A 25,211-nucleotide genomic window follows, 5' to 3' on the forward strand; every position below is an offset into this window, starting at 1 on the left:
AAGTGCGCATGGGCATCTTCTCCATCCTCAGATTGTTTTTTTCCGCCATTGGATTTGGATGTACTTTCCTTTACTCGAAGTTTGGAATCGAAAAAAACTTTTCTAAAAGGCCTTCGGACTCGTCGGTGATGTTTCGATCGGTTGAGGATGGAGAGGATGCCCATGCGCACTGTAGTCCAGGGGAGGAGCCACCTATCTCGTGATACTTCGAAGACTCTTCCAGAACAACAATGTGCAATCATCCGGACCCAACAATAGGTGGAGAGCTATGCACAGATATGAATGTCAGCAGCCCTACATGCCAAGAACAGATTCATACTGGTAAGTAACATATTCCTTATTGAGCGTTTAGCTTCAGATAATTGTTAGTTAATCATTGTAATGACATTTTTAGGGCCTCATTCATTAACCTGATGTCTTCCAGAGACGCGATCTTGATGTATATCTGAGTGTCATCCACGTACATGTGATAGGATATTTAGGAATTTCGGAGAATTTCTGTAAGCGGTTCGACATACAGGTGAAACAGTGATGGAGATAGTGTAGATCCTTGGGGGACTCCAATCGTGTTGGGGCCCGAAGGTGAAAGTGATTGGTTGACCAGGAATCTTTGCGTTCTGTTCTGGAGGAAGGATTCAAACCATTTCAGCACATTACCCGATATTCCCATCCTGTCCTGGAGCCTGTTCAGTAATTTTACATGATTTTCCGTGTCAAATGCAGATGACCGGTCTAGGAGGATGAGTAGACATGTTCTATTGTGGTCTAGGGCCTGCAGAGCCCCTCTCCTCAGCCTGAATGTGATCTGGGTCCTTCTTCGTGACGGTGTCTACCTGGCCTATGGGAGGCACCAGAACTGTCCCCGGACAGTGGAGCTGTGACATCCCATTTCAGGGCAGGGTTGTGTCGTCCTGCGCAGGGCTCAAGGGATAGATGAGGCATAGGCTACGCTTCACTCTCTCCTTATGTGTTCTGGCGCTCACGTCTCTCGTGACCTGCACCCCAGCTCTGGCAGGTCGTGTCCTTCAGTATTAATGGCGCACAAGAAGGAAGAGGAGCGCAGAGCCACCAACCAGGAACCCCAGGGGTGCACACCAACCCCCCAAGAAACGCACTGATGAGAACGCACAACGGGATCTGGGACTGTGGGGCGACATGTTGGCGACCATAGCAACAGCAGAACCACTGGAGGATGGCTCCCCAATACCACCCAGGAAATCCCAATGCCCTCCAGGATCCAGAGCCGGGGGATACTGATGCCACCCAGGATCCGGAGCTGGGGGGTCCCAATGCCTCCCTCAATGCCATCCAAGATCCTAGGGATCCTGATGCCACCCAGGATACGGAGGTGGGGATCCCAATGCCTTCCATGATGCCAGGCAGGGCATGGAGCCAGAGGATCCTGAGGCCTCCCCCGATGACAACGAAGAGCTGGAGCCTGCGGATCCCAATGCCACCCAGGAGCCGGTGGACCCCGATGCCACCCAGGAGCCGGTGGACCCCGATGCCACCCAGGAGCCGGTGGATCCCGATGTCTCCCCCAATGCCACCCAGGAGCCGGTGGATCCCGATGCCTTCCAGGAGCCGGTGGATCCCGATGCCTCCCCCGATGCCACCCAGGAGCTGGTGGATCCCAATGCCTCCGCCGATGCCACCCAGGAGCCAGTGGATCCCGATGCCTCCCCCAATGCCACCCAGGAGCCGGTGGATCCCGATGCCACCCAGGTGCCGGTGGATCCCGATGCCTCCCCCGATGCCACCCAGGAGCCGGTGGATCCCAATGCCTCCGCCGATGCCACCCAGGAGCCAGTGGATCCCGATGCCTCCCAGGAGCCGGTGGATCCCGATGCCTCCCAGGAGCCGGTGGATCCCGTTGCCTCCCCCAATGCCACCCAGGAGCCGGTGGATCACAATGCCTCCGCCGATGCCACCCAGGAGCCAGTGGATCCCGATGCCTCCCCCGATGCCACCCAGGAGGCGGGGGATCCCGATGCCACCCAGGATCCAGAGCTGGGGATCCCATTAAGGAGCCGGTGGATCCCGATGCCTCCCCCGATGCCACCCAGGAGCCAGTGGATCCCGATGCCTCCCCCGATGCCACCCAGGAGCCAGTGGATCCCGATGCCGCCCCCGATGCCACCCAGGATCCAGAGCTGGGGATCCCATTAAGGAGCAGTAAGGGGGATGAGTCGCAGGGTGTTTAAGGGTATGTGTGTGCGTGGGGCGCGCTGATGTGGGGTGCAGCCGTTTGTCTCTCCCCCCTCTGCCTTTCCCCTCTTCCATCCGCTCCATCCCCTTCCTGGTGCGGGCTGGGTGTCGGGGGAGGGGTACCACCACAAATGCCCTCTGTAGCTGCTTACTTGTGTAGTAGTTATTTTGTTTGTTTGTTATATCTTTTGTGTAATGCTTGTTTTGTACAATGCTTGTTTTGTATGATGATTGTGAAGGCTCGGGTGCTGCTTAACTGATATTTAAATGGAAAAAGTGTGGATATTTGACGACCACAGCAGGGGAGCGACAACACCCAACCCTGAAAGCCGTAGTGCTGATCTTTATTTTGTAAAGGGTACTACTGACTTGTAATAACAGCTTTACCAAGGGTGACTACTGACTTGTAATAACAGCTTTACCAAGGGTGACTACTGACTTGTAATAACAGCTTTACCAAGGGTGACTACTGACTTGTAATAACAGCTTTACCAAGGGTTCTACTGAATTGTAATAACAGCTTTACCAAGGGTGACTACTGACTTGTAATAACAGCTTTACCAAGGGTGACTACTGACTTTTAATAACAGCTTTACCAAGGGTGACTACTGACTTTTAATAACAGCTTTACCAAGGGTGACTACTGACTTGTAATAACAGCTTTACCAAGGGTGACTACTGACTTTTAATAACCGCTTTACCAAGGGTGACTACTGACTTGTAATAACAGCTTTACCAAGGGTACTACTGACTTGTAATAACAGCTTTACCAAGAGCACTACTGACTTGTAATAACAGCTTTACCAAGGGTACTTCTGACTTGAAATAACAGCTTTACCAAGGGTACTACTGACTTGAAATAACAGCTTTACCAAGAGGACTACTGACTTGTAATAACAGCTTTACCAAGGGTACTACTGACTTTTTCCTTCAAAATACTTTATTCGTTTTACTTATGTGAAACCATAAAAGTTCTTAAGACAAGATACAATTTGGAATTACAAATAAAATACGTAATACAAAATACACCAATTAAAACCATTTTTCTAAAAACTTTGAGCTCCAACTATTGCACATTGAAGAGAACGTCATTAGGTAATTGTACAAAGAGTTACTAATACAGTTGTAGATAAAATAATGCAGGACGACCTTGCACAAAATTCAACTTTGCCCAGGCGTCCCTTCTTACTAAAACTGGATTTGAGATATTTCACCCATGGAATTTTGGTCTTACAATCCAGGCTCAAGGACTCTCTTGAAAGACTATGTGTGAGGCCCAAGTGTTTATTAAGCCAACATTGTAGCCAAAAAGTAAGGGGCCGCAGGGACAGGGTATCACTGATAAAAGGCGTGCCGCCACATATTCGGGGTCCCCATGAGGGTCACTCAAAAGCTGCTTTAAAAATTTGTTTTCAATCACCTGGAGGTCATCTAGGCTTGAGTATCCCCATAGGTCACTCCAGTAACTGGCTATCGATATGCTCTTAGCACGGTAAACCTTTAACATGGCCGCCACCGGTCGGTTACCCATTCTGGAGGCGAAACCAAAAAGCGCTGCATTTGCCCTAGTAACCTCTCCCCTTTTTCTGTTGAGAAGTGTGTACTACTGACTTGAAATAACAGCTTTACCAAGGGTGACTACTGACTTGTAATAACAGCTTTACCAAGGGTGACTACTGGCTTGAAATAACAGCTTTACCAAGGGTACTACTGACTTGAAATAACAGCTTTACCAAGAGCTCTACTAACTTGTAATAACAGCTTTACCAAGAGCACTACTGACTTGTAATAACAGCTTTACCAAGGGTGACTACTGACTTGTAATAACAGCTTTACCAAGAGCACTACTGACTTGTAATAACAGCTTTACCAAGGGTGACTACTGACTTGAAATAACAGCTTTACCAAGGGTACTACTGACTTGAAATAACAGCTTTACCAAGGGTACTACTGACTTGAAATAACAGCTTTACCAAGGGTGACTACTGACTTGAAATAACAGCTTTACCAAGGGTACTACTGACCTGTAACAACAGCTTTACCAAGGGTGAATGCACTGTAATTCCATGTTACCCTCCCAAAACGTTATGTCTTTGAGGTGCTTGCTAAAGCAGTCCAGATTCGTATTTAAACCAGGTCAATATGAATATTTATGAATGTTTACTATCCATACGGAGGGATTGTACCTGGAAGCCATTGGCACCTGTAGCCCCTCCCACTAGCTGTGTCAGACACTCCCCGCATCCTCTACAGGAGAGTGACCAGCCGAGCCTTGGGAATGGACAGTGGGAGTCACCGTCCACAGACACACTAGAATGAATCTTTCGATTGACATTTCATAAACAAGACAGTACAGTGCGGTCCAGTGGCCGGTGTACGGCCTTCGCTGATTGGCCAATCACTGAGGCATACTTTAAGCCAGTTCCTCAAAGGCACTGAATAATTTGGAGTAATGCCTTTACAAGCCAATTAGACCCAAGGTCAGTTTTCCACAATGACCCCCAAGGGTTACACCACCATCCCTCAAAATGTTCTCCACGAGGACCAGATTTTCCCCATTTGCGAGGACAGCCTCTATCAGCATATATAGTTTGTTCCACCAACATGCACCAATCCAGGTCTTTCTTCCAATCAGTCACCTCCAGTGCGCTCTGCGCTCCCCACATGCGATTAGGGTTTTGTTCGTCCACTGCCAGACCCAAGGATAACCAGAGCTTAGCATATCTGGGTGGGGGATCATCCCCCTAAATCCGTAGGATGCCGCATTTGGCCATGTCGGGGACCTTTGCACCCACAACCTCCCTCATAAGTCCTTGAAGCGGTAACCAGTAGGGTGGTATTTGGGGACAGGACCACACCTTATGAAGAGGTGTGCCCTGCTCCCCACATCCCCGGCTAAACAAGACTTCACAACTTATAGCACATTGGAGACAAAGTTGCAAGTTGTTTACAAACACAACACAATTCTGGTAGCAGTGTTGTAAGAGATGAGCGGGCACTCAACGATTGTCCATCAGCCGCATACCTGAATCCCCTTGTGTCCCTCTTGACCACCATCTCCATGTTCCACCTTCTCCTGTGCCCACAGGACCCTTATCCTGAAGTGCAGCAGCGTTCGGCAGGCCAACTGGTGGCGAAACGAGATTCACGAGCTGGCACATGAGCTTGGCAAGGACTTCGTGGAGAAGAACCGCTTTGATTCCTTTGTGCCAGTCCGGTGGAAGACGTTGGCCAAGTGGTAAGTTTGTCTTGTTAGATCCACTGTTTGCGGTGACTTGTGTTTTGTCAAAGAACCCTTTGTGTAGCTGTAGAGACTGCTCTCCACGGCAGTGTATCTTTGCTTTGTGAATATGTGGTGTGCACACTGAATTTAGAAGGAATAAGATGGCGCCAGGTGCACACATACAGCCAGCCAATTGATGGGACATATTTTCTCTGACATATTCCCAGCCAGCCCTACAGATCTGGGGTCCTACCATTGTCCAGCCAAGAGATCTTATGTGTGAAGTCCACTCCTGAACCCCTCATCATTCGAGCCGCCTCATCCCCACGATGCCCAAAAGAGAGGTTGAGAGAAGTGTGTGTCATGATCTCATGCCTGCCTGCCTGGCTATGAGTGAGTGACTTTTCATGGATGTCACTCCACTTGTTCAGTGTTCTTTCGGGTGATGCTTTGGGGCACCTGTTCGATGCTGACTTTCCACTTCTTGCTGCTGTTCTTGCTGTCCTGCTGGCTGACCGTGTACCTGGCAGGGACCGGTCAACATGCAATGTTCTCCATACATGAAGCTGGGCTGGCGTCACACCGGTTCAGATGTTTCTGTGCACCCCTGACTGCTGCTCCCTCAAGAGATGCAGGAAGATAAACCTGCATTAGTTATTTACGCAGAAGCATTTCTCCTTAGCCAGGAGCCAGTTAGATACACAGTACTCTGTGCTCCACTGTGTTAGATACACAGTGTTCGGTGCTCCACCGTGTTAGATACCCAGTGCTCCACTGAGTTACATACACAGTGCTCCACCATGTTTGATATACAGTGCTCCACCATGTTTGATATACAGTGCTCCACCATGTTTGATATACAGTGTTCCACCATGCTAGATACACAGTGCTCCACTGAGTTAGATACACAGTGCTCCACCATGTTGGATACACAGTGCTCCACTGAGTTAGATACACAGTGTTCCACCATGTTAGATACACAGTGCACCACCATGTTTGATATACAGTGTTCCTCCATGCTAGATACACAGTGCTCCACTGAGTTAGATACACAGTGCTCCACCATGTGAGATACACAGTGCTCCACCATGTTAGATACACAGTGCTCCACTGAGTTACATACACAGTGCTCCACCATGTTTGATATACAGTGCTCCACCATGTTAGATACACAGTGCACCACCATGTTTGATATACAGTGTTCCACCATGCTAGATACACAGTGCTCCACTGAGTTAGATACACAGTGCTCCACCATGTTAGATACACAGTGCACCACCATGTTTGATATACAGTGTTCCACCATGCTAGATACAGAGTGCTCCACTGAGTTAGATACACAGTGCTCCACCATGTTGGATACACAGTGCTCCACTGAGTTAGATACACCGTGTTCCACCATGTTAGATATACAGTGCTCCACCATGTTAGATATACAGTGCTCCACCATGTTTGATATACAGTGCTCCACCATGTTTGATATACAGTGCTCCACCACGTTTGATACACAGTGCTCCACCATGTGAGATACACAGTGCTCCACCATGTTAGATACACAGTGCTCCACTGAGTTACATACACAGTGCTCCACCATGTTTGATATACAGTGCTCCACCATGTTAGATACACAGTGCACCACCATGTTTGATATACAGTGTTCCACCATGCTAGATACACAGTGCTCCACTGAGTTAGATACACAGTGCTCCACCATGTTGGATACACAGTGCTCCACTGAGTTAGATACACAGTGTTCCACCATGTTTGATATTCAGTGCTCCACCATGTGAGATACACAGTGCTCCACCATGTTAGATATACAGTGCTCCACCATGTTTGATATACAGTGCTCCACCATGTTTGATATACAGTGCTCCACCATGTTAGATATACAGTGCTCGACCACGTTAGATATACAGTGCTCCACCATGTTTGATACACAGTGCTCCACCATGTTTGATATACAGTGCTCCACCATGTTAGATATACAGTGCTCCACCATGTTAGATATACAGTGCTCCACCATGTTAGATATACAGTGCTCCACCATGTTAGATACACAGTGCACCACCATGTTTGATATACAGTGCTCCACCATGTTAGATATACAGTGCTCGACCACGTTAGATATACAGTGCTCCACCATGTTTGATACACAGTGCTCCACCATGTTTGATATACAGTGCTCCACCATGTTAGATACACAGTGCACCACCATGTTTGATATACAGTGTTCCACCATGCTAGATACACAGTGCTCCACTGAGTTAGATACACAGTGCTCCACCATGTTGGATACACAGTGCTCCACTGAGTTAGATACACAGTGTTCCACCATGTTAGATATACAGTGCACCACCATGTTAGATATTCAGTGCTCCACCACGTTAGATATACAGTCCACCATTTTAGATACACAGTGCTCCACCATGTTTGATACACAGTGCTCCACCATGTTTGATATACAGTGCTCCACCATGTTTGATATACAGTGCTCCACCATGTTTGATATACAGTGCGCCACCATGTTAGATATACAGTGCTCCACCACGTTAGATATACAGTCCACCATTTTAGATACACAGTGCTCCACCACGTTAGATATACAGTACACCATGTTAGATATACAGTGCTCCACCATGTTTTATAGACAGTGCTCCACCATGTTTGATACACAGTGCTCCACCACGTTAGATATACAGTCCACCATGTTAGATACACAGTGCTCCACCATGTTAGATACACAGTGCTCCACCATGTTTGATACACAGTGCTCCACCATGTTAGATATACAGTGCTCCACCATGTTAGATATACAGTGCTCGACCACGTTAGATATACAGTGCTCCACCATGTTTGATACACAGTGCTCCACCATGTTAGATATACAGTGCTCCACCGTGTTAGATACACAGTGCTCCACCCTGTTAGATATACAGTGCTCCACCATGTGAGATACACAGTGCTCCACCATGTTAGATATACAGTGCTCCACCATGTTTGAAATACAGTGCTCCACCATGTTAGATATACAGTGCTCGACCACGTTAGATATACAGTGCTCCACCATGTTTGATACACAGTGCTCCACCATGTTTGATATACAGTGCTCCACCGTGTTAGATATACAGTGCTCCACCATGTTAGATATACAGTGCTCCACCATGTTAGATACACAGTGCACCACCATGTTTGATATACAGTGCTCCACCATGTTAGATATACAGTGCTCCACCATGTTAGATACACAGTGCACCACCATGTTTGATATACAGTGCTCCACCATGCTAGATACACAGTGCTCCACTGAGTTAGATACACAGTGCTCCACCATGTTGGATACACAGTGCTCCACTGAGTTAGATACACAGTGTTCCACCATGTTTGATATACAGTGCTCCACCATGTTTGATATACAGTGCTCCACCATGTTTGATATACAGTGCTCCACCATGTTTGATATACAGTGCTCCACCATGTTAGATACACAGTGCTCCACTGAGTTACATACACAGTGCTCCACCATGTTTGATATACAGTGCTCCACCATGTTAGATACACAGTGCACCACCATGTTTGATATACAGTGTTCCACCATGCTAGATACACAGTGCTCCACTGAGTTAGATACACAGTGCTCCACCATGTTGGATACACAGTGCTCCACTGAGTTAGATACACAGTGTTCCACCATGTTAGATATACAGTGCACCACCATGTTAGATATTCAGTGCTCCACCACGTTAGATATACAGTCCACCATTTTAGATACACAGTGCTCCACCATGTTTGATACACAGTGCTCCACCATGTTTGATATACAGTGCTCCACTGTGTTAGATATACAGTGCTCCACCATGTTAGATATACAGTGCTCCACTGTGTTAGATATACAGTGCTCCACCATGTTAGATATACAGTGCTCCACTGTGTTAGATATACAGTGCTCCACCATGTTTGATACACAGTGCTCCATCCTGTTTGATACACAGTGCTCCACCGTGTTAGATATTCAGTGCTCTACCGTGTTTGATACACAGTGCTCCACCATGTTAGATATACAGTGCTCCACCGTGTTAGATATACAGTGCTCCACCATGTTTGATACACAGTGCTCCACCATGTTTGATACACAGTGCTCCACCATGTTTGATATACAGTGCTCCACCATGTTAGATATACAGTGCTCCACCATGTTAGATACACAGTGCTCCACTGAGTTACATACACAGTGCTCCACCATGTTTGATATACAGTGCTCCACCATGTTAGATACACAGTGCACCACCATGTTTGATATAAAGTGTTCCACCATGCTAGATACGCAGTGCTCCACTGAGTTAGATACACAGTGCTCCACCATGTTGGATACACAGTGCTCCACTGAGTTAGATACACAGTGTTCCACCATGTTAGATATACAGTGCACCACCATGTTAGATATTCAGTGCTCCACCACGTTAGATATACAGTCCACCATTTTAGATACACAGTGCTCCACCATGTTTGATACACAGTGCTCCATCCTGTTTGATACACAGTGCTCCACCGTGTTAGATATTCAGTGCTCCACCGTGTTTGATACACAGTGCTCCACCATGTTAGATATACAGTGCTCCACCGTGTTAGATATACAGTGCTCCACCATGTTTGATACACAGTGCTCCACCATGTTTGATACACAGTGCTCCACCATGTTCGATATACAGTGCTCCTCCATGTTAGATATACAGTGCTCCACCATGTTAGATATACAGTGCTCCACTGTGTTAGATATACAGTGCTCCACCATGTTAGATATACAGTGCTCCACTGTGTTAGATATACAGTGCTCCACCATGTTTGATACACAGTGCTCCACCATGTTTGATACACAGTGCTCCACCATGTTTGATACACAGTGCTCCACCATGTTTGATACACAGTGCTCCACCATGTTTGATACACAGTGCTCCACCATGTTAGATATACAGTGCTCCACCATGTTTGATACACAGTGCTCCACCATGTTAGATATACAGTGCTCCACCATGTTAGATATACAGTGCACCACCATGTGAGATACACAGTGCTACACCATGTTAGATAAACAGTGCTCCACTGTGTTAGATATACAGTGCTCCACCATGTTAGATATACAGTGCTCCACTGTGTTAGATATACAGTGCTCCACCATGTTTGATACACAGTGCTCCATCCTGTTAGATATACAGTGCTCCACCATGTTTGATATACAGTGCTCCACCATGTTTGATATACAGTGCTCCACCGTGTTTGTTATACAGTGCTCCACCGTGTTTGTTATACAGTGCTCCACTGTGTTTGTTATACAGTGCTCCACCGTGTTAGATACACAGTGCTCCACCGTGTTAGATGCACAGTGCTCCACCGTGTTAGATACACAGTGCTCCACCATGTTTGATACACAGTGCTCCACCACAGCCTGTGGTTGGAGAAGCAAGACTACTGCACCATGCACAAGTCGGTGATCAAAAACAGTGAGGTGTGTTGTGTGCGGGCACATACATCCCTTTGAGGTCTGGTCTCTTTTGGGCCTTTGTCGTGCCTCTCCCTTGAGAAGATATTTAAGCCTTTATTGGGGATACTCACGAGTGGTCCTTGATTTTTCAGGTTCGTCAACGGAAGTGGTTATTTTGAAGCTGCCGCCGATGCATTGATGCAGGCCAAGGAGGAGATCTTCATCACAGACTGGTGGTGAGTACCAGTTAAGCATGAGCGAATTTTGCGGATCTCGCGTTCGCGAATTTTGCGGATTTGCGGATTCGCAATCCGCAAAATCCGCGAATTCCCGCGAATTTGCGGATTTTTTTTTTTTTTGTGTTCGCCCGTGTTTCTGCCAGTTCGCGAGGGTTTTGTACACTTTCGCAAATTGCGAACTTACCTGTCGGGTCGCAAGTTTCGCAAACTTGTTGTTTCTATGTGTCCAGCCTGTTTGGGACACTCTTCTTCATCACTGCCACTCTCTGTCACCACTGCCACTCTCTGACTACTCATGCCACCCTCTGGCCCACCCATGCCACCCTCTGTTTCATCACCACACCCTCTGGTTGTCCAGTGTACATTATTTTCGGCAAAGCAAAGCACACCTTCCCTGCCTCAAGTGACCTGAATTAATTTGGGGCTGATTAATGTGTCACAGAATATTTTTTTAGCTGGCACCTGCTTCCTTAGTGCGCCCTGATTAGTGATCTTTTGCACTTGCTAAGTGCTTTCATTGTTGCAAAATTAGTTACAACACCTGCCCTGCCCCAACTGACAATAATGAATTAGGGGCTGATTAATGGATTTTAACTTCCAGCCTGGCTCCTGCTTGTCTCCCTTAGCTGTAATTCAGGACCTTTGTGGCATATGTGTAACTATTCTGAGGTTCAGAGCAGGGTCACATAATAGTTTCAACTGGCAACTGAACTCTGGAGGGGCCCCTCAGGAAGCACTACAGGAAATGGCTACTAATGATGAGCCTGAACTTTTGAACCTGGTAAGTAGTTACTTTCAGTTTTGCTAAAATCGTATTTCTGCAATTTTGCACTTATTCGCGGGGCGCGAACTCACGCGAACTCACGCGAACAGTGCGAGCAAAATCCGCTGCTCGCGGATTTGCGGATTTTGCGGGAGATTCGCAAATCTCGCGGATTGCGGATTTCCCGAAAATCCGCAAAATCCGCGAGCCGAACGGATTTTCCGCCCATGCCTAGTACCAGTGGGGCATTACAGACTGGTGGTGAGTACCAGTGGGGCATCACAGACTGGTGGTGAGTACCCATGGGGCATCACAGACTGGTGGTGAGTACCCATGGGGCATCACAGACTGGTGGTGAGTACCCATGGGGCATCACAGACTGGTGGTGAGTACCCGTGGGGCATCACAGACTGGTGGTGAGTACCCGTGGGGCATCACAGACTGGTGGTGAGTACCCGTGGGGCATCACAGACTGGTGGTGAGTACCCGTGGGGCATCACAGACTGGTGGTGAGTACCCGTGGGGCATCACAGACTGGTGGTGAGTACACATGGGGCATCATAGACTGGTTAGGAGTACCAGTGGGGCATCACAGACTGGTGGCGAGTACCAGAGGGGCATTACAGACTGGTGGGGAGTACCCATGGGGCATCACAGACTGGTGGTGAGTACCAGTGGGGCGTCGCAGACTGGTGGTGAGTACCAGTGGGGCGTCGCAGACTGGTGGTGAGTACCAGTGGGGCATCGCAGACTGGTGGTGAGTACCAGTGGGGCGTCACAGACTGGTGGTGAGTACCAGTGGGGGCGTCACAGACTGGTGGTGAGTACCAGTGGGGCGTCACAGACTGGTGGGGGCGTCACAGACTGGTGGTGAGTACCCGTGGGGCGTCACGGTCGGTGGTGAGCACCAGTGGGGCGTCAGACTGGTGGTGAGCACCAGTGGGGCGTCACAGACTGGTGGTGAGCACCAGTGGGGCGTCACAGACTGGTGGTGAGCACCAGTGGGGCATCACAGACTGGTGGTGAGCACCAGTGGGGCATCACAGACTGGTGGTGAGCACCAGTGGGGCGTCACAGACTGGTGGTGAGCACCAGTGGGGCGTCACAGACTGGTGGTGAGCACCAGTGGGGCATCACAGACTGGTGGTGAGTACCCATGGGGCATCACAGACAGGTGGTGAGTACCAGTGGGGCATCACAGACTGGTGGGGAGTACCAGTGGGGCATCACAGACTGGTGGTGAATACCAGTGGGGCATTGCTGACTGGTGGTGAGTACCTGTGGGGCATCGCAGACTGGTGGTGAGTATCCGTGGGGCAACACAGACTGGTGGTGAGTACCCGTGGGGCAGGGTGGGCATAATAGAAGTCGCTTGGATGGTTCTCATTGCTCTCTGCACAGCGGCTTCTGGGGACTCTAGAGACATGAGGCGCGTCCATCTATGGCCAAAGCTCGGCTGTCTGTGCCACTTTATTAGTCCACACACCAGACTCACCTGTACCATGAGTAGTGTTGCTGGGTCATCAGTGTATTCCAGAGGGTTGCGCTCTCGGATGAAGGGTTGGAATACTCGCGCGTCTAGGGTTGATGGCCCTGTTCCTTTTGACAATGTTAGTCCTTTCCCATCACCAGCTCCTTCTATATGACGAGCCGTCTCTTCTCTTAGGTTAAGTTGGGCTTGTTTTTAAAAGGTTCATCCCCCTCAGGGTTTCGAGGAGGTGAAAGACACCAGATATGGATTGCGATGACGCTGCATACGTTTACGTCTTTGGACATCTATGAAATGACCGTTGATTGATAGGCTGGTCGACTGGTGATAGATAATGTATGTTTGAGTTGAAGAGTCCAGACACTTGTGTAATCTCTCAGACTGCTTGTTTCTAATTAGCCAAAAACATAACCAGGAAACCTAGCTATTCAAAAGGGGGAAACATAAATGTAGAAAGATTTCTAGGCCGGGCAAATGCACTAAACACGACCATTAAATAATAAGGAAGTCAATGTGATCTCACTAGGGATCTCTTACTCCTGCTGCTAGCTGGTCGTCTAATGATACACTCCCCCAAGCACAGACTGTTGCAGGAATTTATTGTGTTCCAAATTAGAGATGAGGTCACCAGGAAGCAGTGAGTCGGCTCGGCAGTGGATTCCAAAATACAAAAATGAAGCAATATTTTCATCTAGAGCAGTACAACAGGTGCCAGGTTTAATCCCCTTAAGAATGACTGATCATAGTGTAGTAAGACCGTAAAGAAGGAGCAAGGGGTCTGCGTCAGAACTAAAAATGACTGATCCCTTTTACTGTTGTTGAGTTTTGCAAAGTTAGTCTGCCTCCACTGAAGAAGGGCGGGTGAACAGGGGTAACCGTGAGGACTCTTGTATAGAAACCTTGTAGAAGGCCAAAATTTGGGTGTCATCTACATGGGAAATAGTTGCCGGCCGAAGAAAACCTATAATTAGCAGCGAGATGTAGAAATGGAACAGGGCGCGACTCCGAGGGGACTCGCTGGTCTCTGCATGAAAGGGGGGCTGGGATGAAGATGAAGGGGGCTGCAGGACTGGTTCTGTCGCAAGAAAAAGAGGAAAGCCAAGGCGGGCGAGTCTTCGGTTTCCATCAGTCACCGGTGGAAGCGGGGGTTGTGGCTCAACTGCTGACCGCTCGCAGACGATTGGCTCCCTTTCTGTCATCCGCTACCTGGTGTAGCCAATCACAGAAGATGGCTGGGACAGATTCCATGTATCTCCCAGGCTGAGCGCCTTGGGCTGCACAGACACCATCATTCCTGAGCAGGGTTTCTAACCCAGTGAAACGGGATCCCCAGTTCGTGTTAGAGCATGCAGGTGGCAACATGCCTATATAGATGCACACAGCACACACTCGGGGAGGTGCAAGAGGCTCAAGATGTGAGCCTCTGAAGGCATGTTCAAGCAGTGAGCTCATAGCCTCCTCCCACAAACCATCACACACGTCTTTCATGGAATACGAAGAGCCTGGATTCCGGAGAAGACCCTCAAACCTAAGATGCTCTGAAGATCGCGACTGCTTGAAGGTTGGAGGAGATCTGCCGGGTCTGCGGGCAAGGGCTGGTGGTAGGAACCGGGCCCTGCTGTCTTTAGAGAACAATGCAGTGTCCGGCATTGCAAAGTTAATATTGAGACATCAAAAATAGCACTTTTTACCCAAGATGCCCTTTGTTGCAAATGTAAAATATCCAACTGGAGACCTTCTACTTTGTTCCCCCCTCCATAGTCCCTCGCCCTCCTCCTTTGTCCCTTCCCCTCCTCCTTGGTCCCTTCCCCTCCTCCTTGGTCCCTTCCCCTCCTCCTTGGTCCCTTCCCCTCCTCCTTTGTCCCTCCCCCTCCTCCTTGGTCCCTACCCCTCCTCCTTGGTCCCTCCCCCTCCTCCTTGGTCCCTCCCCCTCCTCCTTTGTCCCTTCCCCTCCTCCTTGGTCCCTTCCCCTCCTCCTTAGCCCCCCCCACCCTTCTCTTTAGTCCCTCCTAGGCAAGTTGTGCTCATGGCTAAATAAAGAAAACAAGAGCTTTTTTTTCTCAAAAGGCTCAGTATGATGGCTTTGTTTCTGTTTCTTTCGTTGCACCAGGCTGAGTCCAGAGGTTCACATGAAGAGGCCGGCAAAGAACGACGACTTCCGGCTGGACATCATCCTGAAGCGGAAAGCTGTAAGTTCTTCCTCCACCCCCTCCCACTCTGATGCGACCCCTTGTGTGGCTGTAGTTTCAAATGAGGTTGCCCCAGAAGTTTCTAAAACGCCGATCAGGAATCTAAGGACGTTTCCGGAGGCCGCCTGTGCATATTTCGTAAAGTCTGCCTCGTATGTAGCGCTTCAGTTCCTCAGCTTCTTCTGCTGACCAGAAACAATGACGTTTCCCTGTTGTCCTGAGAAATCTGGACATTAAAATGAAGATCCCTAAAGATAAGGCTGTAAGATCATCTTGCTCTGAGGCTGAAACTGTGTGGAAAGTGTAGCTTCCTTCACAAAGTCTCTCTGGGGTAAGAGGATAAGCCCTTCGATGGGTAAGGAACATAACAACACAAACCGTGTCCTGGTTCCCCATCACGCCTGTGCCTTTGTTGCTTTCCAGATGGGAGTGACTTCCGTGGGATGCAGTTGACAGCTTTGCAAGTCTCAATCCCGCCATGCAAAGAAGAGAATCGATTTTCAACTAGAAAAGCCATACTCTCGAAATCTAGAGTCCCATCAGGCTGTCAGAGGCGTACCTTTTTAATTTCTCCAAGGAGACTGCAGTGGGGCAGTTCTTCTTCTTTAAAGCAATGTACTGAGAGCAAAATCACTGACCTGCTCAACGATCTCAACGCGTCTCAATTCAGCATAAACAGTACTTCACGATTCAGGGTAGACCAAGCCACCATAGAACACTGAATGATACAGTCCTTCCAAGGCCTCAAATATAAACATCTAGTCCTTCTGTCTTCAGGATAATCCTGCCCTCTACCTGCCACAGATGACCCGGAAATCATAGATGGAGAAATGCCTATTCAAGTTGGAGGCCAACCCGCACCTTTGCTGCAGTATTTCAAGGAAAAGGAAGTGCGGACCTCTAGAGAAGGAAACTGGCTACTTCGTTCATTCCACACCGTGAGCGCACCTTCCATGTCCGAAAGGAAGTCTTGTCAGTCGTCACCCCTGAGTCCATGTCACATTGAGTTCTTTGATGTTTTTCATGCTTTGTCAGTGGTCCTTCCGTCAATTAAGACACTTCTGAGACTTTTGGTTGAATTTCTGGAGGTTCGGATGGTTGTAACCATCATCTCCTGGCAAAGTATGAGGCTCCTGGATTTGCTGTTTCCTACTTGCAACAAAGTGGACTTTGACCTCGTGTAGATCTTTGAGCTAAACCTTCATCTTGTCCTTGGGAAGTTGAGACCGGTGCATCTTGGGCCGTTCATTCCATCAGAATGACGCCTCCTTCCACTTCTTGAGGAATGAGATGTCCCTGGAGTTTCTGACGGACGCCAGAATAACAAAACGTGAGTTTTTAGATCAAATGCAGGTCTAGGGATCTAAACCAATGCCACACAATGTAGTGGGGCTCATCTGTGCCACCAGTGGGTACATGGAACCCCTCCCGGGATGGCTGGCTGATCAGGCACCAACTCCTGCAAAGAAGATATCCCGTCTTGATGTCCATGTGGAGACCTCCCGTCACCTACAGATCTCAGCAAATCTTTCCATAGAGCCTTCGAAGTCTTTATTTCATGAAAGCCGTTTTAACCCTACGGTCAGAATAGCTCATTGTCCCCTGAAGAGTTTCATTTCTGTCAGTGATTTTCCACTTCTACCTGCAGTCGCATAGGACTAATGTACTGCATTCAAGCGATTCCTAATGTCTGTCGGCAACAATCACAGGGATGTGGAGAAAACCCTGCAGTGAGTGACATCCGAAGTATAGTCTTGACTCCACGTAACACTGCACGCCATCATCCCTGTTGTAATGGTCAATGGCCATGACCCTCTTCAGAGATGGTCGCCGGTCTCAACGTTTATAGGAGACTCCCTGTGACTCGACTAGAGAACCCAATCCTTTGAGGGCCTGGAAATGGTGCCACGGCCCTGAGTCCACAGCGGACTCTACCATCATGCAACTATAGCAGGATTCCCAAATCACCTTGAGTTCCCTTCTCACTGGACGTTTCAAAATGTTGACTGTTCTGGAGGGGGAGATACCCCTTTAATGCACACATTTCACTTTAGGAGCAGTTGAGACTTTGGAATATAACACTGGTAAATCATAATAAAGTGTCCCTCCTTATGTCATTGTTCCAGTCTGGACTATTGCAGACCTGGACGTAGTGATGCAAATATCATGAGACAGATAATATTTTAAGGCCATCAAACCTCCACTTGGAACTTTTCTCACTGCAGACATTAAACTATTTTAATTGCTCCCACGCGTGGGATCCTCAGGATGTCCTTGACGTTAATCCTTCTCTTCCCCGCAGGAGGAAGGGGTCCGGATCTGCATCCTTCTTTTCAAGGAGGTAGAGCTCGCCCTGGGCATCAACAGCGGCTACAGCAAGAGGGCGCTCATGCTGATGCACCCCAATATCAAGGTAGGTGGCCTGGCGGGTTTAGTGCCTGTGGATTCCGTTGTCACGATGTTTATACTCGTTTTCTGTGTCTCGTCATTTCATGATATATCCTGACATCCAGCGTGCCGGGACCAGAGTACACAAGAGCCTCTTCACTCTGCACTTTCAGAATCTCACTTGGTAATGTTTGATAGCTTTCTTAACCTTTTCTCTTCATCTTTATTTCATTATTTTTTGCTCCTGGCTCCTCCCTCCTCATCAAACACGCAAAAGGGGATTGGAGGAATGCTTGCAAATAGTCTAACCACTGGCCGTCGCTCGGGTAACCTTCCAACCCATTGTTCTTTTGCTCGTGGTGCCACCTCAGCTTGGACCCAGTCATATGCAAATCAGTCTTGACCCTGCTCCAGTATCAACAGTCCAACCTGAACGGCCAGGCCAGGTCCTCCCTGAGCTTTAACGCAAGTGACCCAGGACCGGGTTCACCCTACTTGGGCCCCTTCAGTAGGGTGCACTTTGGATCCATTGGTAAAGTTGAAGATATGGATGTGTTTGCCTGGGTCAGCGTCTACGATGACACCTACATTTCTCATAGTGGTGGGCCTGTCCGAGAAGGTGGACCGGTGGGTGGGATGTAAAACAGATCGACAAATGTGTCGAGAGAGAGTGGGCTTTGGTTATAATAGTCAAGATTGGCTCTTCTCATCAGCACATGGTGGTGAACAGGTGAACATGATGTTGAGGGAAATATGTTGGGCTCCTGCTATAGCGTACGTTTAAGGTTTGCTGTTTTCCGTGAATCACAGTGAAAGTACAGATTTTTGTCACACTTTCTAAAAATCATCGGTTATCAGTGTCTCAATATTTTGATGGCAGAAAAAATGGGCGAGCCCATGTGTGCCATGTTTACAATATAGTTTGGGTCAATATTTCAACTGTAGTTCCATTACCTGCCACATGGGGTGATATGCACTGGAGTTTTTACTTGTTTCTCCTTCTGCATAGGAGAGCAGAATGGTGTCCGCTTTTTATACTGAAAAACTGTGATATTGAAAAACGCATTTTACTGCAACAAAGTGTAATTGGTTCTAAGTAGTAAACATACAAAAAGTAATATTTTTACAAACAATTGGTCTTGGATTTAGTCATTGAGTGTGTGTGTAATCATTTCTTGCCCGAGTGTGTACAACAAATGCTTAACACAGTCCTCTGATAAGCCTTACTGCTCGCCCTCACTACCACAAAAGAGAGCAGTGGTATTATCTACTTTCCCCTCGGTAAAGCCTGTGGGGCCCCTCCGGACTCTGTGAACACTCTATCTTACTTTGGTATTGTACATACAGAGCCAGCTTCCTACAGTGCGTTTTAGCAAGGCATGAGAAGATGAAGTTGTTTAGACGGTGCCGCACAAGTGTCATATTGCCATCACCTTGGACTTGCTAATGGTTCCTGGGGTCCCTTCTCTCCCCGTCCCCTCTTGCACATTAGGTCATGCGTCATCCAGATCACGTATCCTCGATCATCTTTCTCTGGGCCCACCATGAGAAGATGGTGGTCATCGACCAGTCTGTGGCATTTCTCGGAGGTCTGGACTTGGCGTACGGCCGTTGGGATAACCACGATTACCAGCTCACCGACGTCCCAGCGCACTGTTTCCAAAGCCTGCACGCCGAGCAGCAGGTAAGAGGAGAGCCCACCAGGTGGGGCAGATCAGAGGTATGTTTGGTGGTGAGGGTTTGCGGGTGATGGTTCTTGCTGGACACAGGAACACCTCGATCACGCCAACCCAGGAGCATGAACTGATGGCTTCACTGCGTGCAGTCCACTCTCCTTCCTTCACATTGAGAATGTGCATTGCATCATATTCGCCACATTGTCCATCTGAGGCCTGTAAAGATTGTTTTACAGAATGTTTTGACTCATGGCTGGTTTGTGAGTTTCATAAACTTTCAGCCACATTCTTGCCTTTTGTTATCTTGACATGACCATCAGAGGTAACTCCTCTTCTGGTGGTGATGGGCTTCCTGATATTTGTCCAATTTAAGTTTCAAAGAGTTCCTTATTAAAACACAGTCCTCAAACATGTAGAATAAAAAATGCAGACTGCCAAAATCTCACTGTTCTATAAATATCTCACTGCAAAAATGTGATCATGTTTTTATAAGACTGGGTTAATTTTATTATTTCAAACCCATTTTAATATTATTTGCCAAATGATTTGTCCAATCCCAGACATTTCAGCAGATCTATACATTTGTCCTGACATTGGCGGACTTATAGATATATTTTTAATTCAGGATTATTCCACATGTATGGCTTCTACCACAGTAGTCCTGATGAAGGCACTGAGAATTGCTCACATGGGTCGAAATGCCGACATATTGTTCTGTTGACTGGCGTTTCTTGTAACATTTGGGAACTGTGCTCTAAATTGGAGTCTTGTTTAAAGATCTTATAATCTGAAGTGGCCTACAGTATTTGTCTTGTATGCAGCACCAGCACACGCTCACCTTTTTCACTATTCCCGATCACTATGCCGATTGTTGGAGCACCTACATTATGCCATTTTTATTTTAAAAGCACATACATGTAACTGTACACATATATGTTTGGTTGTTGAACAATTCTTTAGAAGGCTAATGAAGTGTGGGCTTTCAATCTTCCTCTGAGGGCACCACTGCTGTTTGACATTGCTATTTTGCTCAGCTTCCCTGGAGTAAATGGTTGCCCCATAATATTTTGCTAATAAAATTTGCTGGCAAGGGTTTGATTCTGGGTTTAGGTTAATGCCATACTATTTTGAGGAAACATTTAAGCAGAGTTACGCTTCTGAGAGCGTGTTTTTGAAGTGGGGCGCTTCTGTCTGCTTTCGCAGGTGCCACTGGGTCTCTTCTTTCTCTGCATCTTAGCGACATTGCTCCTTAACTGCTCCCGTCACAGCAACCCTAACCCGCCACCACCAACTAGACTACGCCTCACTCTCTCCATGATACCTCTCCCCCTTAGCTGCATTGCACCTTTGCTGCCCTTGCATTTCCCAGTCACTGAACTCTCTGCCGGTGAAGCGGGGGCATGTTCCCTCTGCCGTCTCCTGCGGCTTCATTTCATGTGAATTTTTGCCTGGCTTCTTTCCTCTTCTGCTTCTGAACTGTCTGGTTCATCTCTTTCCGTCTGTCTGTGTCTGTCTGTCTTTCTCCCCTCTCCTCCTTGCTTTCCAGAGAGCTACTCCTGCCTGAAGTGACCGTGCCTGCCTTGGTTTGTATCCCACTAGACCAGCATGGAGGAAGCCAGCTGCAATGGTGTCTCTCAGCTGCTCAGCGCCGCCTGCCCCCCTCTGGATGAGAACCAGCAGCTCTGGCTGGGGAAGGACTACAGCAACCTCATCCTGAAGGACTGGGTGCAACTGGACAAGCCCTTCGAAGGTGAGTGGCGTCAAGGGCTGCGACGGCGCGGGGTCCCTGAGGGCGGGTTTACAGGTCATTCTTATATTAAATGTCCGACTGCAAAATGGCACAGAGAACTCTAATAGATGCAGCCTGTGTGGATTTCAATCAGGACCTAAGCGCTGCGGTCTGCTCTTCAGCAAGAATTAGACCTTGTTGTCACATGAAGACTCATTATTGCAAGGATTTAAACTTTGTCCCCAACAGAAGGCCCAGTTCAGCAGAGCTTGGGCACTGTTCCCTAATCAATGCTCATTTCAGCAAGGATTTAAACCAAAGGGCTATCTGGACTGTTTAACAACCAGGACAGAAAGTGTGGGTGTTGGAGCCTGAGGCCCCAGCAGCTCTCCAAGACAAGTGGAGTGGCCCTCATACAATCATTGGGCAGAAGAGAGAGGTTATCTATTTGGTTGACCTTGGAACTCCCAGGAGCCCCCATAGGGTGCTTCATGTGAACAGGCTCAAGCCATATCTTGACAGGGCAGACATGGGCTCGCTCATGGCTACTGATGAGGGACAGGAGGAAGAGAGTGACCCTCTCCCAGACCTGATCTCTCAGAACCCTGATGATGGCTCAGTAGATGGTGTAGCCTTGGCAGGCAGCCTCACTGACCAGCAGCAAAATGATTGTAGACAGGTGCTCAATCAGTTCAGACATATGTTTTCTCTGACTCCAAGTCAGACTACCTGGTGCACTCATGAAGTGGGCACAGGTGACAGTCTGCCTGTTAAAAATAAGATTTGCTGGCAACCTGACCATGTCAGGGACTGTATCAGGACTGAAGTCCAGAAGATGTTGGACCTGAGAGTAATTGAGCCCTCAGATAGCCCTTGAGCTAGTCCAGTAGTCTTAGTGCTCAAACCTCACACCCAGGGTGGTAAGACAGAGATGAGGTTTTGTGTTGACTACAGGGGTCTCAATGCAGTCACTAGGACAGATGCTCATCCAATTCCCAGGGCAGATGAGCTCATAGATACTTTGGCCTCTGCCAAATTTCTGAGCACATTTGACTTGACAGCTGGCTACTGGCAGATCAGACTAGCTGATGATGCAAAGCAAAAAACAGCATGTTCGAGGCATATGGGCTGCAGATGGTACATTATGAATAGATCGCCATCTGGTGTTGGGCTCGGATGATTGCAATTTGTTTTTCTCTTGGAGAGTCTTTTGTATCTTGGTGACTCCTCCCTTGGTTGGTAGTGCGCATGGGCATCGGCTCCATCCTTAGATTGTTTTTTTCCGCCATCGGGTTCGGATGAGGATTGAGACGCTCCAGATCAACTTCAGAAAAAAGTGATTTATCGACGCGTATTCCCTTTCCAATTCGACGATATTGTTATCGAACGCGTTTCATTTCCATTCCGGCGCGTTGCGAATTCAACATCGAAGAAAAAACTTTGATCTACGTCGACGAACAGGAGGCTTTTCTCGACGCAGTCAAGCCCGGAGTCCATGGAAAGGACTCCATTCAAGAAATGTCCAACGTGTGGTGCTAAGTTTCCACACAAGGACCTACACGAGGTGTGCAACCTCTGTCTATCGCCTGAACACGAATCCAGGGACTGCGAAGCCTGCGCAGCATTCTCCTCCAAGCTAACGATTAGAAATCGTCGGGCTAGGAGACACAAGGTTCCCAGAATGCAGTCGGAGGCGATCCCGGAGCTGTTCGGAGACGAGCAACTTGAGGAAGAAGAGGATCATGAGGATCAGTCGGGGTCGGAAGGGGACCAGTCGGATGTCGAAGAACTCAACGTGCAACAAACCGTGAGTGACGACGTCCCCTTACCAAAAAACTGACCCCGTGTGGTAACGACCCCGCCTTCGAGCCCGGTCAAACCGCAGAAAAAAGTTTCCGACGCCCCGCCCTCGGGCCCGGCAACGATACCGAAACTTAACCCGAAACACTCGGCCTCCCACCATGTCGGATCCGAGAAACGGTTGACATCGACTTCGACACCGAAGCTTCAAACAAGGGAAAGCTCGGCATCGAAACATTCCATGTCGAAACAGAAACATGATTCGACGTCGAAGACTCACTCGACACCGAAGAAGTCGGAATCGAGTAAACACTCGGTGCCGAAAACACCGAACATTAACGATCGAAAACAGAAGCACCTTTCGGAACCAAGGCCTTCAGTACCGATTCAGGAGCAACAGACAGATCCCAAACAAAAGATTTTGTTTATCGATCCGCAAACTGGCAAAGTAGTGACGAAGAAGAGAAAGAATGAACAGACAGAAGATAAATCTCTTCCTTCAAAAAAGAGAACACTGGGGACAAATATCACTCCTCCTGCTTCTCCTCGACCTAAAGTCACACCCTCTTCTCCTATTCCTCACACTATGCCAGATATTCCTACACCTTCCACACCAAGACCATCTACACCTCAGTCTGATGTAGACAGTGATCCAGGGGAGGGAGAACCTCAAGGGGATGATGAAACCATCCCAGATGAGGGTGACCCATGGGAAAATTATGACGTAGGGTCAGATGAGGACAACGACCCAGAGTTATATCCCTCAAAGCCTTAACCACCTGATGATAACACAGGGTTTGTGCAGCTCATTAATAGGGCAGCAAAATATCATAAAGTAGATATACATACAGAACCTCAAATAGAGGATTTCCTGTTAGAGACGCTACCTAATGCACAGAGAACATCGGGTACTCTTCCTATGTTGAAGGGTCTTCTCAGTCACACAGAAGAAATATTCAAAGACCCAGTGAAGGCTAGGGTGTTAAACCCAAGAAATGATAAAAAATACAAAGCGGCTCCAAAGGATCCAATATTTATCAAAGGGCAGGTACCTCTGGACTCGCTTGTAGTTTCAAACGCTCGTAAAAGAGCAAACTCATTATCTACAGGAGAGGCTCCTCCACCTGATAAAGAGTCAAAATTAATAGATGCATCAGGCAAAAGAGTAGCATCACAAGCGGCAAATAACTGGCGTATAGCCAATACACAGGCACTACTTGCACGTTATGACAGGGCACATTATGATGAATTAGAAAAACTCATCACGCATCTCCCCAAAGAACATCAGAAAAAGGCAGATCAGTTAATACAGGAAGCAAAAATAATAACTAATACTTCCATTAAGTGCGCCCTAGACGCAGCAGACACTGCAGCAAGATCCATCAACACCAGTGTCATGTTAAGGAGACATGCATGGCTTAGAATCTCAGGATTCAAACAGGAAGTACAAACATCCTTATTGAACCAACCCTTTGATCAAAAGACACTTTTTGGTTCAAGCAGAGATGAGACCTTAGAAAAAATGAAAAAAGATACAGAAACGGCGAAGTCAATGGGAGCATTGCAACAGCCAACACAAAGAGGTTCCTTTCGTAGATCCACCTATAGAGGGGGCTCAAAAAATACAGGAACAAATCAGCAATCCACCTCTTTCACACCTACATCACCCAAAGGTAATTCAAGAGGTAATTACAGGGGTAACAACAACAAAGGTAGAGGCCGCGGAAATAATAACAACCGCAACGCCTCAGCCCCAAAACAGTGACTTCATAGAACTCCCCCCAGACCACATAACACCGGTCGGGGGACGTCTATCACAGTTCCTACCTGTCTGGGAAAACATCACGTCAGACAAGTGGGTGAGACAAATTATCCAACATGGTTATTGCCTGGAACTCACAGCTACCCCACCAAACATCCCTCCCAAACAGCGTCCAATGAGTCAGGATCATCTGACATTGTTAAGAGAAGAAGTGCTAGCACTTCTACAAAAGCATGCAATAGAGAAGGTCCCAAAAGATCAACAGG

At 48.0% G+C, this 25,211-nt stretch overlaps 1 protein-coding gene across 2 annotated transcripts in view; it reads left to right on the plus strand.

Moving 5' to 3' along the window:
- PLD2 (phospholipase D2) overlaps positions 1 to 25,211 on the plus strand; it is a 476,181-nt gene that overhangs the window by 342,779 nt on the left and 108,191 nt on the right. For both annotated transcript variants that reach the window (XM_086946231.1, XM_086946232.1), the window contains exons 11-16: positions 5,297 to 5,446; positions 11,063 to 11,146; positions 15,512 to 15,590; positions 17,893 to 18,003; positions 19,471 to 19,662; positions 21,254 to 21,404. In XM_086946231.1, the coding sequence (XP_086802357.1) occupies positions 5,297 to 5,446; positions 11,063 to 11,146; positions 15,512 to 15,590; positions 17,893 to 18,003; positions 19,471 to 19,662; positions 21,254 to 21,404 (767 nt within the window). The remainder of the gene's footprint in view (positions 1 to 5,296; positions 5,447 to 11,062; positions 11,147 to 15,511; positions 15,591 to 17,892; positions 18,004 to 19,470; positions 19,663 to 21,253; positions 21,405 to 25,211) is intronic.

Source organism: Lissotriton vulgaris, chromosome 12 (genome assembly GCF_964263255.1).
Source record: "Lissotriton vulgaris chromosome 12, aLisVul1.2, whole genome shotgun sequence".
NCBI classification, from domain to species: Eukaryota; Metazoa; Chordata; class Amphibia; order Caudata; family Salamandridae; genus Lissotriton; species Lissotriton vulgaris.